Here is a 13,958-nt window from a genome sequence, read left to right on the forward strand (position 1 = left end):
TAAACAACAACAATTGAGTAGACAGCATTGGTATAAAACAGTAATGTGTCCCCAGATTGATCACAGGTGAGTTTCCAACCCCCATTTTTTTTTAAAAAGTAAAAGAAAACAAGGAAATACAAGACCAGAATAGAATAATATTTCAGGCACCACAGCAGCATGTTTGGCTCATCACGATACATTCACATTACAATAGGCAAAAAAAAATGGTCCAACGACTTTTTAAAAGTCTCATTTTCATTATTAACTCTGGCTAACATGTGCAAGGTCCAGCCATTGCCTTCATTTTTTTTTGGGGGGGGGGGGGGGGGGGGTAGCCTAACTTTGGACATTTAGGTATTGTCATACTCTATAACTTTTTCCCAGAATGGTTTTGAGAAGTTGACTTCTAATTAAAGTAAAAATGTGACGTTTTCATTTCAAGCGATGCTTTGATTTCACTTTGAAATATTCAATAAATAAGCACAAAGTAGTTCATGTATTTCCTTAATTTCTTTTCATGTCACAAAGATATGCTCTCTTTCATTAGAAAAAATACCCCAGCTTCAACAGTTGAGCATATTTACAGTAGAGACCACGTCAGTGAACTATGAGGGCAAAAACCAAATAGTCATTCATTGATCCTAATTGAGGTAAAATGCTCAATTAATCATGATATTGATTTGAGGTCATATCGCCCAGCCCTAGTCTCTAACTTCTATCTTTTGGGAGAATACTGTTTATCACTCCAGTGGAGTTCCCGAGACTTCTAATCTATGACAAAGAGCACTTGTGTTGGCTCAACACCTCACTAAGGCCCCGTTTACACCAGGACGCTTGCGGGTAAAAACGACAAAATATTCTATCGGAAGTGCCTTTCGTTTAGACTGTGACGGCATTTTTGGGGCTTAAAAACGCAAAAATCTGAAACCACCCTCCAACGTGGAAAAGTAAAATACACTCCGCTGTAGCGGAAATAAGCAAGATGATAACAGAAGAAGGAAGATTCTACGCATGCGCGCAGACATGGCGGCGTTGTGTGATAGTTTATCACAGCGGCACTTAGCCGCCTGGCATGCATACCCAGTTGAATTCCACATACTTTTGCGTCACCGTATGCACGCAGATTTCCTCCTGAAAACGCTTGTCTAAAATAAGAATAAAAAGTGAAGACGCGACGTCACTTTTGCGTCTTCTGTTCAGACCGTCATCATGTAAATGTAGCCTAAGACTCTCCATAAACTCTAGAGAAACCTGCAACTATCACCTATTGGTTTCTCATGGTACAGCTTAGATCAGGTTCTACTGTTTACACCTCAACAGGCAGTATAGCCAGAATATTCTATGAAGGGACACCTTGTTTTAGCTGAAGTGGAACCGGCAAGTGACAATCTTTTATGGCTTGTTGTGACTCATTCAACCTATTAACAAGGGCAGCTTCATTAAAATGTGTTAATATTGAATATTGCTGATGTAATCAATGTTTAAATGCCACTGTGGTGTTGACCCTTAACCTTGTGTCACATGGTTTGAGCGTGTGAGCATTTTGGCCATCCTGCTGAACTGTGTGACTCTAGGGATGTTCCAGCCCTGTGACCACACACCCTTCTTCCTGCAGGTAAAGCACACACACACACACACACACACACACACACACACACACACACACACACACACACACAACAATCTGAAATTACAAACTAATTATGTTCAGCTTTGAGACTTTATTATCAAGGGTCTGAAAAGTTTTTTGCTTTAATTTTTCTCCCCCTTAATCAGTTTACACTAATCCTCTGGGTTTGCTTTTGTGTGTGTGTGTGTGTGTGTGTGTGTGTGTGTGTGTGTGTGTGTGTTCGCAGGCTCTGGATGATGGGATCTTTGCGTTTTTCGCCGGGGAAATGGTGGTGAAGATGGTGGCTCTTGGGGTTATAGGTCAGAGCGGCTACCTAGGCGACACATGGAACAGATTGGACTTCTTCATTGTTATAGTGGGGTGAGTGTTTGACAGACGCACACACACACACACACACATGCACACGTACACACGCGCATCTGACATTAAATACGAGCCAAAACTGTGTGTGTATGTGTGTGTTTTGTGTAAAGCTTAGACACTTGTTTAATGCCAGTTAAATGTCAAGCGTGTGTGTGCGCGTGCTTAGACGAACCGGCGGAAGTTTGTGTGTGTGCGTGACAGCTCCGCAGAATGACAATGGCATCATTCGGTCCTGAGAGACAGAGACCTCGGTGATTGGTAGTTAAAAGGCTATGTATCCCAGAGACAGTGCACTGCGTCCTGCTGGATTCCCTGTAGACATTGAGGGTTTGCCAAGGTCAGGATGATCAGGATGCCAGTGACACAGCGGTGACTTTCCCTCTTCGCAGAATGCTGGAGTACTCTCTTGATGGACACAACGTTAGCCTATCAGCCATCAGGACCGTCCGGGTTCTCCGCCCACTGCGAGCCATCAACAGAGTTCCCAGTGAGTTTTTCTCCTTTTCCCTTCAGCATGCGCTACGCTCAGAGAGACTGTTTCTCTTTGTCTTTCATTGTTTGGCTCTGTGCTCAAGTACATTGGATTTTAAATGAAACAGTGACTGTGAGGTTAAAGTGCTGACTCCTGACTTTACGACAATGCAGCAGGTCAACGACTATAAAGAGAGAAAAAAGGCAATTAAGGATTTTTATGGTCAAACTGTGTAATGCTCTTAACTGGTGAATCACTGACTCCAACTCTTTGTGAGTTTGAACTGCTGAAGACCAGATTGAGGGCAAAAGCCCCCAAAACAAGCAAAAAGTGAAGATGACTGCAGCACAGGCCTGGCAGAGCATCAGCAGGAAAGGAAAGACACCAAGTATCTTCTGAAGTCTGTATATCACTTAATTGTCCCTCAAATTTCCCTTATTAAAACATGGTGGTAAAGATAATCATCCAGTATGGGACCTATATTTTCACAGGTATGGAATTGGTCTACTCCACTTCAAAATGAGACAAAAACTTTCTATGGATGTCAGTTTTTGAGCCACGACAAAGGCCAGAATGTGGCTTGAAACAGATAATTAACCAATTGCTGGAAATGCCTTTTGTTTTGTAATTTTGTCAATAATTAACATAAGTATTGGCATAGCATCAGCAGGAAAGACACCAAGTGTCTTCTGAAGTCTGCATATCACTTAATTCACTCACAGTTCCCTTATAATCACGGTGGTAAAGATACCAAAAACTTGTATCTTATTCCACCAGTATTGTGCCTAAATTCTGAAGCATGATGAAGGCCAAAATGTGGCTTCAAACAGACTCAGTAAGGCCTGTTTTTAGCCAATTGCTGGACATGCATTGGTAACACTTTACAATAACCATCATTTATAAATGGTGAACAGATAGTTTATTAATGTTTAATCATCATTTATAAACCGTATGTAGGCAATTTAGAATGATAAATACATAATTTATTAATGTTTAACTAACTAAGTCATTTATAAATGGCAAATAGATGGTATATTAATGTAGGTTTATAGTTACTTTACCAATAACAAACAATTAAATTATAATTAATCGTTTATTAATAGTTTTAGTTGCACTTATTTTAACATTTTTAACACCATATTAAGCATGTTAATGATTTTGAAATGATTCATATACCTTTAAGAAATTGGTTGAAAACATTTAAAGATTAAATATGTATAGCACTTTGAAAATGGCTAATAATAGGTTTATAAACCATCTATAAACATTATTTAGTTGGTTATTGTAAAGTGTTACCCATGCATTTTGTTTTGTAATTTTGTCAATTAACATAAAGGTATTGAGGGCAAAAAGCCCCCAAAACACGCAACGGGTTGCAGTGCAGGCCTGGCAGAGCATCAGCAGGAAAGATCCCGAATATTAAATATGATCTGAGAGGATATCTTTCAGGTGCAGTCCAAACAACTTTCTGTCCTCTGTAAGTTGTGGACGTTGCATAAAAGGAGATACAGTTCCTACATTGTTCGTTTGACGTGGGAACACCCTCAGCTGAAAGTCAGCAATCGCGTTTGTAGCCAAGACAATGAAAAATGTGTCGCTGTCCTTGCACCCTCCGGCTGCATTGTAAATTCTGCTTAATTTCATTGCTATTAACAGATGCAGTTTTTCCTTTTGATGGATGGATGCATGCTTACACAAATCAGGACAGTGAACAAAGTCATAGAAATCATTGTGATTCTTGCAATGTCGCTCTCAACAGCTTGGCGCAAAAACTGGCCAGCCATCTATACTTTTTTTTTTTTTTTATCACACTCTGTAACCTTGGAAGATCTCAGACTGAGTGTGTTTGAAGTAGCCAAGTCTTGCAGCAGTTAAGAGAAAGAATTTGTATCTGTGCTCTTCAGCAGAGTGGAGTGGAGGCCAATTATCAACGTTTGAACTCTAATTATTTGCCATTTAATTAATTGCACTGCTCCAGTTTTGTGCAGAATACATTAAGAGTTGCCTCCTGTCTGTCCAACACTTCCTGTGGCTGAAAAATGTGCAGATATTTGCTGGCTATATAAAAATATATCGATATATTTTTAAATGTGATATAGTTTATTTTTTTCTTTCTTTATAAATAAATGCTTCCCTTACTAGGGGTTGTCATATTTAGTTCTTTTGTAATGTTCATTATTCTTTTCTCATATAAATATATTCATTTCTCAAAAAGATTGGCCTATTTCATTTCATAGGCTATTTTTATTAAAGATATATTTTTTAATTAAATGTGTTGTTTATGGAACTTTGATTTAAAAAAAAAAAGGTACTCCTGTTGTACAGTATTTATGTTCACTTAAATAAACAGTTTAAATAAAACTACTTGTCTACATTAAATATTTAATACAACAACATAAAAAAGGAAGGGACTCAGGAACCTTTTTTTTCACCTGTTCATGTGTCATAAACAGTGAAAACTAATTAGAAAAATAAAAAAATAAATCTTCATTTGCCTTCAGAAGTAAAGTTACATATTTTGTCAAAAGACTGATATCTGCCTTTGTGCTGAAGATGCTTTTGACTTTGACTTTTGAACATTTGCTCTCACTTTGCGATTAAAAATATCAGGATATATATCCATATTCAGCCTAAATATATCGGGATATGACTTTTGTTCCATATCGCCCAGACCTAGTGTGTGCGCAGTTGCCTATGGTGTTTGTGCTGTATGTGTGTGTGTTGGCAGGTATGCGTATCCTGGTCACCCTCCTACTAGACACACTTCCCATGCTGGGCAACGTGCTGGCACTGTGCTTCTTCGTCTTCTTCATCTTCGGCATTGTCGGCGTGCAGCTGTGGGCGGGGCTACTGAGGAACCGCTGCTTCATGGGAGAGGATGTCAAGATGTGAGTAGCTGTCAAAACAAGTGCTGCACTCTTCTCATTACTGTGTAACCTGTGTCAAAAGTTTGCCCACAACCGATTAGCTTCTTTCACTCAGCTATTATTTCTAAGAGGCGATCGATACCACTGATGGTCTGATCTTGTTTGTTCTCTAATCAGCTCCGTCTGAGAGGAAGTAAATGTGTTTCTTGCTGAAACCTCCAGCATTAGAGATCACAAATCAAGTGATTAAGGGGGATAAGTGAATTTTGTGTGTTGCTATTCGGGGACACATAGTGGCTGTTCCAACACGACCCCTCAGAGTTTCACTGTCACTCCAGCTCTCCCCTACATGATCCTGCATGTCATGCTCGATCACTGTCTGACTGACGCCGTTACACCATCGGTCTCGCTGCCGCTCCCGCTCACATGTTCACAAACACGATCAGATAATATCACATTAACATCAGATAACATCATGTTCACCACCTGACCTCACATCTGCTCAACCATCCCACTCAGATAATAATCCCTGACAGCGGTGTATTTAAAGGTGAGGGTGCAATGAAGCAGCTTTTATGCTGATGTACTGTTTGGAGTCACAATTAATTAATTGTTTTGTAAAGGCTGTATAGTTACTGCTGTAACTGTATACTTACAAGTAATGGTAATATTTAATAAACTTTATTCAATTACCAGCTTAAAGTAGGATATTAAAAGCATAAAAGTGCACTCAGTAGATTGAAGATCTCCGCTACCCCCGAACAAACAATATCACTTAACCCTCTGGATTCCACGAAAGCGCCGGCGCAGTAAGTCTTCATGATGTCACAACGTAATAATCAAGCAACATCAAGCCTTGCAGTCAGCTTCCCTCTTAAGTACTGGCTTCAAACTCTTTGCCAGCTTTTGTTTGATGATGATAAGCCAAGTAAAACCAGAGACAAGGTCAAATATATTTAGTGTAAAAATATAGGACGAGATGTTATCCTCATTTTACCTCTTATGTGTAATATTAGCAACCTTTGTCCACATTTGCAACATATAAAATTCTTTATTGAGCATGATTGAAATAATAATTGAGGTCATATAGATGAGGTTGTGCTGAAAAAAAGTATACCAACATGTCATGGTAAACATTTTTTAACAGGAAGTTTTGGGCTATTTTATCCGTTCAAAAACGGACAAAATAGCCCAAAACTTCCTGTGCAAACAGCAAAAACTTAAATATATTTATGCAGAATTTTGCCTAAACTTAGTGGATCATAATATTTTGGGTATGGAATTGATCTACTCCCACCAAGTTTTAGTTTTTGAGCCACGACAAAGGCCAAACTGTGGCTAGAATCAGACGAGGTATAGCCTGATTTTCACTGGAAATGCCTTTTGCCTTTTAATTTGATCAATAACATATACTGAAGGTTTTTGAAACACAAGAGGTCTTTGAGCATACAGTCATTAATGTGCACACACAAATATTAGGCTGATGGATCCAGTAACATGTGAGATTAGCTGCAGACAGACGGACGGACGGACACACGCATGCATGCACTCATGCACGCACACATATAATCTAATGTGTGATCCCCTCCCGGCTTATGCCTGATATCAAATATGCACCATCATTAAATATAAGTACAGTCAATGAGATAAAACAAAATACATGAAAATTGGATTAAAAACAGTAAAATAAACAAATAAAGCACAGTGGAATGGGAAAAAAATAAAGCTTTTGGCTAACATTAATTAAAGGCTTTATTTTTTTTTTAAAGGATATGTTTTAAGTGGGCATAAGGGACTACTCAGTACTTGCCAGTAGTGCTGAACAATTAAATGTTTTTTTACTGAATTTGCTTTTTTACTTGTGGAATATTCAAATCTCAGGAGGCGCAATATTTGTTAAATGCAAAATATTTACAAAGTATTGTGGTGCAGCAAGATGTCCTGGCCTACAAATTGTATTAAACAGAAAAGAAGAAGGTAGAGATGAATCCAAAAAATCACATCATGATCATTTACCCAGTTAATGTTCAGAAGGTCCTGGGTATATTGACAATAAGGCGGTTTCTCAGCAGTTTGAGAAGTGCTCCTCATCTAAACGCTGAAATACAGAAATCTCCAAAATAACCAAAGTTTTAGAACCCAAATCACTGCATGGATTTTTCTATCCGTACCAAAGGTCTTGGCATATTGATGTTATATTCTTGAGGGTTTTTGGCCATTTTTATCCATTCTCAATATGAATAAAATTGCATTATTCAGCACCAAATGTGTGTAACAAATGGTATCAACCAAAAAAATTGATGCAACAACTTATGGGACATAGTTGAACATGAACTTCAGAAAGCCACCAATAATGTTATGACCCTTTATACACTATAATAGGTTTCAATAAATAATGAATTGATTCATTAAGTCTCTATAATTAGATATTTTTGACAAGAACAACTTGACACACAGTGCTGAGCTGCATCTCAAATTAATCTCCAGGTTCACATCTTTCAGATGATGTCACCACTTCTGTGTCATTTATTGTTGACCTGCTATCTCCCCCTAAACACCCACTGCCCACAACCACCAATCCAAAAAAAAGCACTTGGAATGGTTAGTGGTTATATATCCTTTTCAATGAAAATTAGAATAATGATGCAGAAATTGATAATTCCCTTCAATGTTGTGAATCACATCACAACTGCAGAATCTGTCATAAATCACTTCAATTCCATATTTTTTTGCCAAATATTTCAGCCCGAGTTGCCAGTTATTCTCTGTTGTCACACTGGAGAGCTGTAGACTCACAATAGTGCCGTTTATTATGACAAAAACAGAAGCTACAGTACTGACCATTTATAATTCAAATTTTATCGCTGAGACAGGAGTCCATGATTGCATTTCTAACATACTGCAGCTGCATCAGGAAAGACAATATCACATTGTTATTGGCTCATGCTTTATCTCATGTGGTCACATTAGCCTGCAGTAAAGGTAGCCTATACATTTTTCCCCAAAACTAATCCTTCTCTAGATTTTTATTTTCAGTCAATAATTTTTTTTCGGCTTCACAAACAACAGACTGACCTTTCTTAATAAGAAGGGAGAGAGCACGGCTCCTCTGTGACCCTTCTCTACACCACAGATGATTGATTGCTTATCTCGCCACTGCACCCTCCCTCTTTTTTCTTTTTTTCTCCCTTCATCTGTATTTCTGTCTCTGTTTCCTCATTTCCTCCTTAAGCGCCCTTGTGTATTTCACACTGTCTATCTGTTTTTCCAGAAAGCAGAGCTTTTGTACAAACAAACGGTCGATTAAATGATTTATCCTCAGAAAAAAATCGGTCATGAATTTTTTCCAGAAACGTATTGTACTTTTTTGCCTTGTTTTGGCAGTTTAAAGCATAAGACCAGCAATATCTTTGTGTTTCCTACTGGACCAAAACCAACAATGAAATGATTGTACAAACAAGTATTATTCTGTCACACTTTATTCCACTGTGCCATAGAGCTCTATTTTGGTCCAAAAACTATTAAAATGCACAAATGAGCCACAGTGTTACACTGGATGACATGTTCCTTTATTTAAATGAAAATGGGCACTTCTTTGGTGAAGGACATGAGGCCTCACTCTATTATTCAATGTTCCTAAAATGGTCAGACAAAGGCTCATCCACCCCCAGACTGACTTGGGAAGCAGACCTCAATGTGTCATTCACAGTGAGGAAATGAAGTAGCACTAAACTTAAAAAGGATGTCCAGGGAACTTAAAACCAGGCTCATCCAATTTAAGATTCTGAACATAGTTTGTTGGACTCAATCCAAGCTATATTGAGTTGAGCTAACACAAACACAGGGATACTGGAGAACCCAAAAAAAAGGGAGGGTACGTGTGTTCTGGGATTCACAAAAATGTCACACATCATAGGACACAGCATGCCTTTCTCCCAGAGTCTGTATGTCCTGAGGGACCTCCTCGATGGCCTCCCTCCTTAAGCAGAATGGGTGCAGACTGCACTGTTGCTGGGGCGTAAGCTCATTATTTTGGAAAGGAAGACCCCCTCTGTCCCCCCCCTGTAAATCTTTGGCATAATCATTTGGGTAGACGACAGCGCTGGAAGGCAGGTCAGACCGACTCATGAACACAGTGGAAAGTTTCCATTTGAACCAGGAGAGTTGCCTCTCCAACATTAGAGAGCCAGACTAGTAGTCCCCCCACTCAAGGACTGAAATTACTAAATGCACTTTCAATGTTCTTTCTCATTTTTTATTTGTGTGGGGAGGGATTGGCCTGCACCACAACATCATTATCATTATGGATGTGGAAGTACAGACAATGTTAGAAATAATCAGGGCCAGAGGGCAAACAGCCCCAAAATTTAAGGCATTTATCCACAGACTGTAGAGCCCGTCAGATGTATCAGTTAACAGATATTATTGGCCGATATTGGCCTATCAAAGGCATATCAGTATCAGTGTATATACTGTCTGATATGTGCTGTTATGTTTTACACAATATATAATGCAGCAAAATATTGCTTGACATGATTTAGAAATGTTTTTTAAATTGTCACTAGCACTTATTGCTGCACTAACGCCTGTTATCGCACTATACCTTGATTGTTTCCCCTTTTCTGTAAGTCGCTTTGGATAAAAGCATCTGCTAAATGACTAAATGTAAAAGTACATTTAAAAAGATATTTTTAATAGTCAGCAATTGACTGAAACTGAACAGTAATGATGCTTATTTAGCTATTAGTTGTATTTCTATTTATTTTCTCAGTTATCATTTATAGAATTGGCTGACAATCTAATACATTGTTTGTATAATAATGTATAACAATGTTAAATATGATTCCATAAAGGTTTATGTTTGAGAAAGTAGCTCTCTGGGTACAATTGCAGAGTGGTGAAAAATCAGTGCACAATCCACATAAAAAAGGTCTATTTCTATTCCAGCTCAAAAAACATCAACTATATCAGCCACAATATCGGTTATTGATTAATTTCTCCCCTCCGAAATCAATATTGGCATCAGTCTCAATAAATCCCACATCAGCCGGGCTCTTATGTGTCTGACTCTGTAAAGGATAGTTGAAAGTGAAGCCAAAATATCCCGGATATGGGAGCTGCCATCTTGAGCATTTGGAGCCAGAATCAGAGTAGTGATAGGACGGTGAAGCAGTGGCGTTGAGATCACTCCCATATAACTGCTTGAAACCAAACTTATTAGAAAAACAAGCACTTCAACATACATCAGTGTGATGTCTAAAATGACCAAAAAACATATTTTGAAAAAAAAGTATTAAATGCATACTTTAAATTTGGCCAATGTCCCATTCGCTTACATGGAGGGGCGGGATTTGTGACCTATACTGCAGCCAGCCACCAGGGGGTGATTGAAAGGATTTTGACTTAATTTATGGGGAGCTGTCAGGCTGTCAATATTTATATATGGTTTTTTTCCTAGTTTTTACCCTGAGTTCCAACATTAATTCTGCTGGCTGTCCTCTCACCAGACATTTGTCACATGGATGCTTGGAAAGTTTGGTTATCTCTCGGTATTTGAAAGTTGTTTGTGCCTATAAATCTGTAGCTGAAAATAGTCTGCAACAAATGCAATGTTTATTAGTCTCTGAGTAATGACTACTGATAACGATGGTGTCCAGCTCTTAATGCAAAAATGCAGCTATATTTACATTTCTGTGACCCATTTTTAAAGATTTACATCTTCTTAAGGACCGAATGGGCTTCGGGCCAGAGACAGGAAGTTAAAAATTCTGAGAAACAGACTCAGGCATTGTCGGTTTTGGTCTTTTTAGAGGATTTGTTGACAATAAGGAAACATAAAGTTGTGTTCATTTTGCTAATAATAATAATAGTATTTTTCATACATGTGTTAAAAATAACATAATATCTTCTTTAGGAGATATAACATCTCCTTCCTGAGTGGCTACTATCGGCCGGATGGCACCGATGACCACCCCTTTATCTGCTCCATGGAAAGAGAGAACGGGATGCTTCGATGCACTGATGTGCCTCGCCGCCGTGTGGGCGGGACTTACTGCTTCCTGGGTGCTGAGGAGGCCCGTCCAGATATTGGACTGGCAGTAGATGATCAAGTGTCATGTGTGAACTGGTACCAGTATTACAATCAGTGTCGGGCCGGGGAAGTGAACCCGCACAAAGGAGCTATTAACTTTGATAACATTGGATATGCATGGATTGCCATTTTTCAGGTAAAAGGATATATATAAAGTGATACATCTTTGATCAGTAAATTATGATGAGTGAGTCAATTACTATGCGCCACACATTACTGTGATTACTGTGTGTGTGTGTGTGCTTTCATATAGGTAATTACTCTCGAAGGTTGGGTCGACATCATGTACTATGTCATGGATGCACATTCTTTCTACAACTTCATCTACTTCATCTTCCTCATTATAGTAAGTACACACACACACACACACACACACACACACACACACATATACACACATATACACACACATACTCACCGGCCACTTTATTAGGTACACTTGTTCAACTGCTCGTTAATGCAAATATCTAATCAGCCAATCGCATTGCAGCAACCCAATGCATTTAGTCATGTAGACATGGTGAAGACGAGCTGCTGAACTTCAAACGGAGCATCAGAATCAGTAAGAAAGGGGATTTAAGTGACTTTGTGTGTGGCATGGCTGTTAGTGCCAGACGGGCTGGTCTGAATATTTCAAATATAAAAAAAATATTTCAAACTGCTGATCTACTGGGATTTTCACACACGACAGTTCTCTGGGCCAAAATGCCTTGATGCCAGAGGTCAGATGAGAATGGTTAGACTGGTTCAAGATGATAGAAATGTAACAGTAATTCAAATAACCACTTGTTACAACCAAGGTATGCAGAAGACCATCTCTGAACGCACAACACGTCCAACTCTGAAGCTGTGCTACAGCAGCAGACCACACCAGCCACTTTATTAGTTCATTCTTGTCAGCTAATAAAGTGGCCAGTGAATGTATATATGCACACACTCGCACACCCATCTACGCAGCTAATAAACTGTACTGCATGTTAATCATGTGTTCCTTGTCGTGACCAGGTGGGCTCCTTCTTCATGATCAACCTGTGCCTGGTCGTCATCGCAACCCAGTTTTCTGAAACGAAGCAGCGAGAACACGCCTTAATGAAATCGGAGCAGCGCGCCCGGCAGCTCCACCAATCAGCTTCCACGCTGGCCAGCGACAGCCAACCAGGAAGCTGCTACGAGGAGATCATCCGCTACCTGGCGCATCTGGGACGCAAGGCGTGGCGACGAATCTCCCGATACTATGCTCAGTCACGCACGCGCTTTCACTGCGTGTGTGTGTGCCGGAGGGACAGAGGAGTTGCTGTTACCAGAGCGGGCGGAGCCGGGGAAATGAACGGACTTGCCCACCGGCACTCGGGCCACGTTCCCAATGACCTGTCACACCTTCATCAGCTTTATCATCATCATCACCAGCATCATCACCAGCATCCGCAGCCTCAGCCCGAGCCGGTCGTCAGTAACGGAGGCAATGGTTTTAACTACCCCTTCATAGCGCCCCTCCTTAGTCACCTGGATGCAAAGAAAAAGCTGGTTGCCAAGGAGACTGTCAACAGACTGCCGCAGCTGGTGGTGGAGCACGGTGAGAACGAAAGAGTGTGTGTGTGTGTGTGTGTGTGTGTGAGTGTGTGTGTGTGTGTGAGTGTGAGTGTGAGCTTTCTCACGTCATAGCCTGCCAACCTGAGGCCTTACAGTGGATTTGTACCCTGTATTCTAATGTGACCCTGTTTGTGTTTGTCAGTTTTTTGATCAGAGTGATAACTTTATATCTTTTAAATGTAGGATAACTCATTTTCTGTGGGGTCTCAATTATCAATCAATCAATCAATCAATCAATCAATCAATCAATCAATCAATCAATCAATCAATCAATCAATCAACCAATCAATCAATCAATCAATCAATCAATCAGTCAGTCAGTCAGTCAGCCAGTCAGTCAATCAATCAGTCAATCAACACAATTACAAATGACAGAGCAATACTGTCATTGATTGTGTTGCTCCTGGTTAGGTTAAGTGTTCATTGTTTTTATTTGGAGACAAATAATCCTCTAGAGCCGACCGATATGGGATTTTTGAGACCATGGCCGGAATAGACCCTTTTTATGTGGATTGTGCACTGATTTTTTTTCACCACTCTGGAAAGGTACCCAGAGAGCTACTTTCTCAAACATAAAACTTTATTAAATAATATTTAACATTGTTATACATTATACAAACAATGTATTGCCTTATCAGCAAATTCTATAAATGATAACTAAGAAATAAAAGAACACATAGTAATAAATAAACACTGTTAAGTTTCAGTCAATTGCTGACTAAAAAAAGGAGAAACGAATTTTAGAAGGGGGAAAATGAATCGATAACCGATATGGTGGACGATATAGCAATTTTTTGAGCTGGAATGGAAATAGACCTTTTTTATGTAGATTGTGCACTGATCTTTCATCCGCCGAAAGATACCCAGGGGGGCTGCTTTCTTAAACAAAATTGCTTTTATTAAATAATAAAAAAGATTGTTTTACATCATACAATGTATTACAATGTCAGTCAATTCTATAAA

The 13,958-nt window shown here is 39.3% G+C and overlaps 1 protein-coding gene across 1 annotated transcript in view; it reads left to right on the forward strand.

Annotated features, from left to right (window-relative positions):
- The window catches only part of LOC131968445 (voltage-dependent T-type calcium channel subunit alpha-1I-like), a 76,908-nt gene that overhangs the window by 9,534 nt on the left and 53,416 nt on the right, over nt 1-13,958 (forward strand). Inside the window, exons 2-8 of the mRNA XM_059329330.1 lie at nt 1,503-1,597; nt 1,839-1,972; nt 2,365-2,462; nt 5,176-5,335; nt 11,229-11,541; nt 11,659-11,751; nt 12,411-12,978. Coding sequence (XP_059185313.1) covers nt 1,503-1,597; nt 1,839-1,972; nt 2,365-2,462; nt 5,176-5,335; nt 11,229-11,541; nt 11,659-11,751; nt 12,411-12,978 — 1,461 coding nt within the window. The remainder of the gene's footprint in view (nt 1-1,502; nt 1,598-1,838; nt 1,973-2,364; nt 2,463-5,175; nt 5,336-11,228; nt 11,542-11,658; nt 11,752-12,410; nt 12,979-13,958) is intronic.

Source organism: Centropristis striata, chromosome 1 (assembly GCF_030273125.1).
Source record: "Centropristis striata isolate RG_2023a ecotype Rhode Island chromosome 1, C.striata_1.0, whole genome shotgun sequence".
Classification (NCBI taxonomy): domain Eukaryota; kingdom Metazoa; phylum Chordata; class Actinopteri; order Perciformes; family Serranidae; genus Centropristis; species Centropristis striata.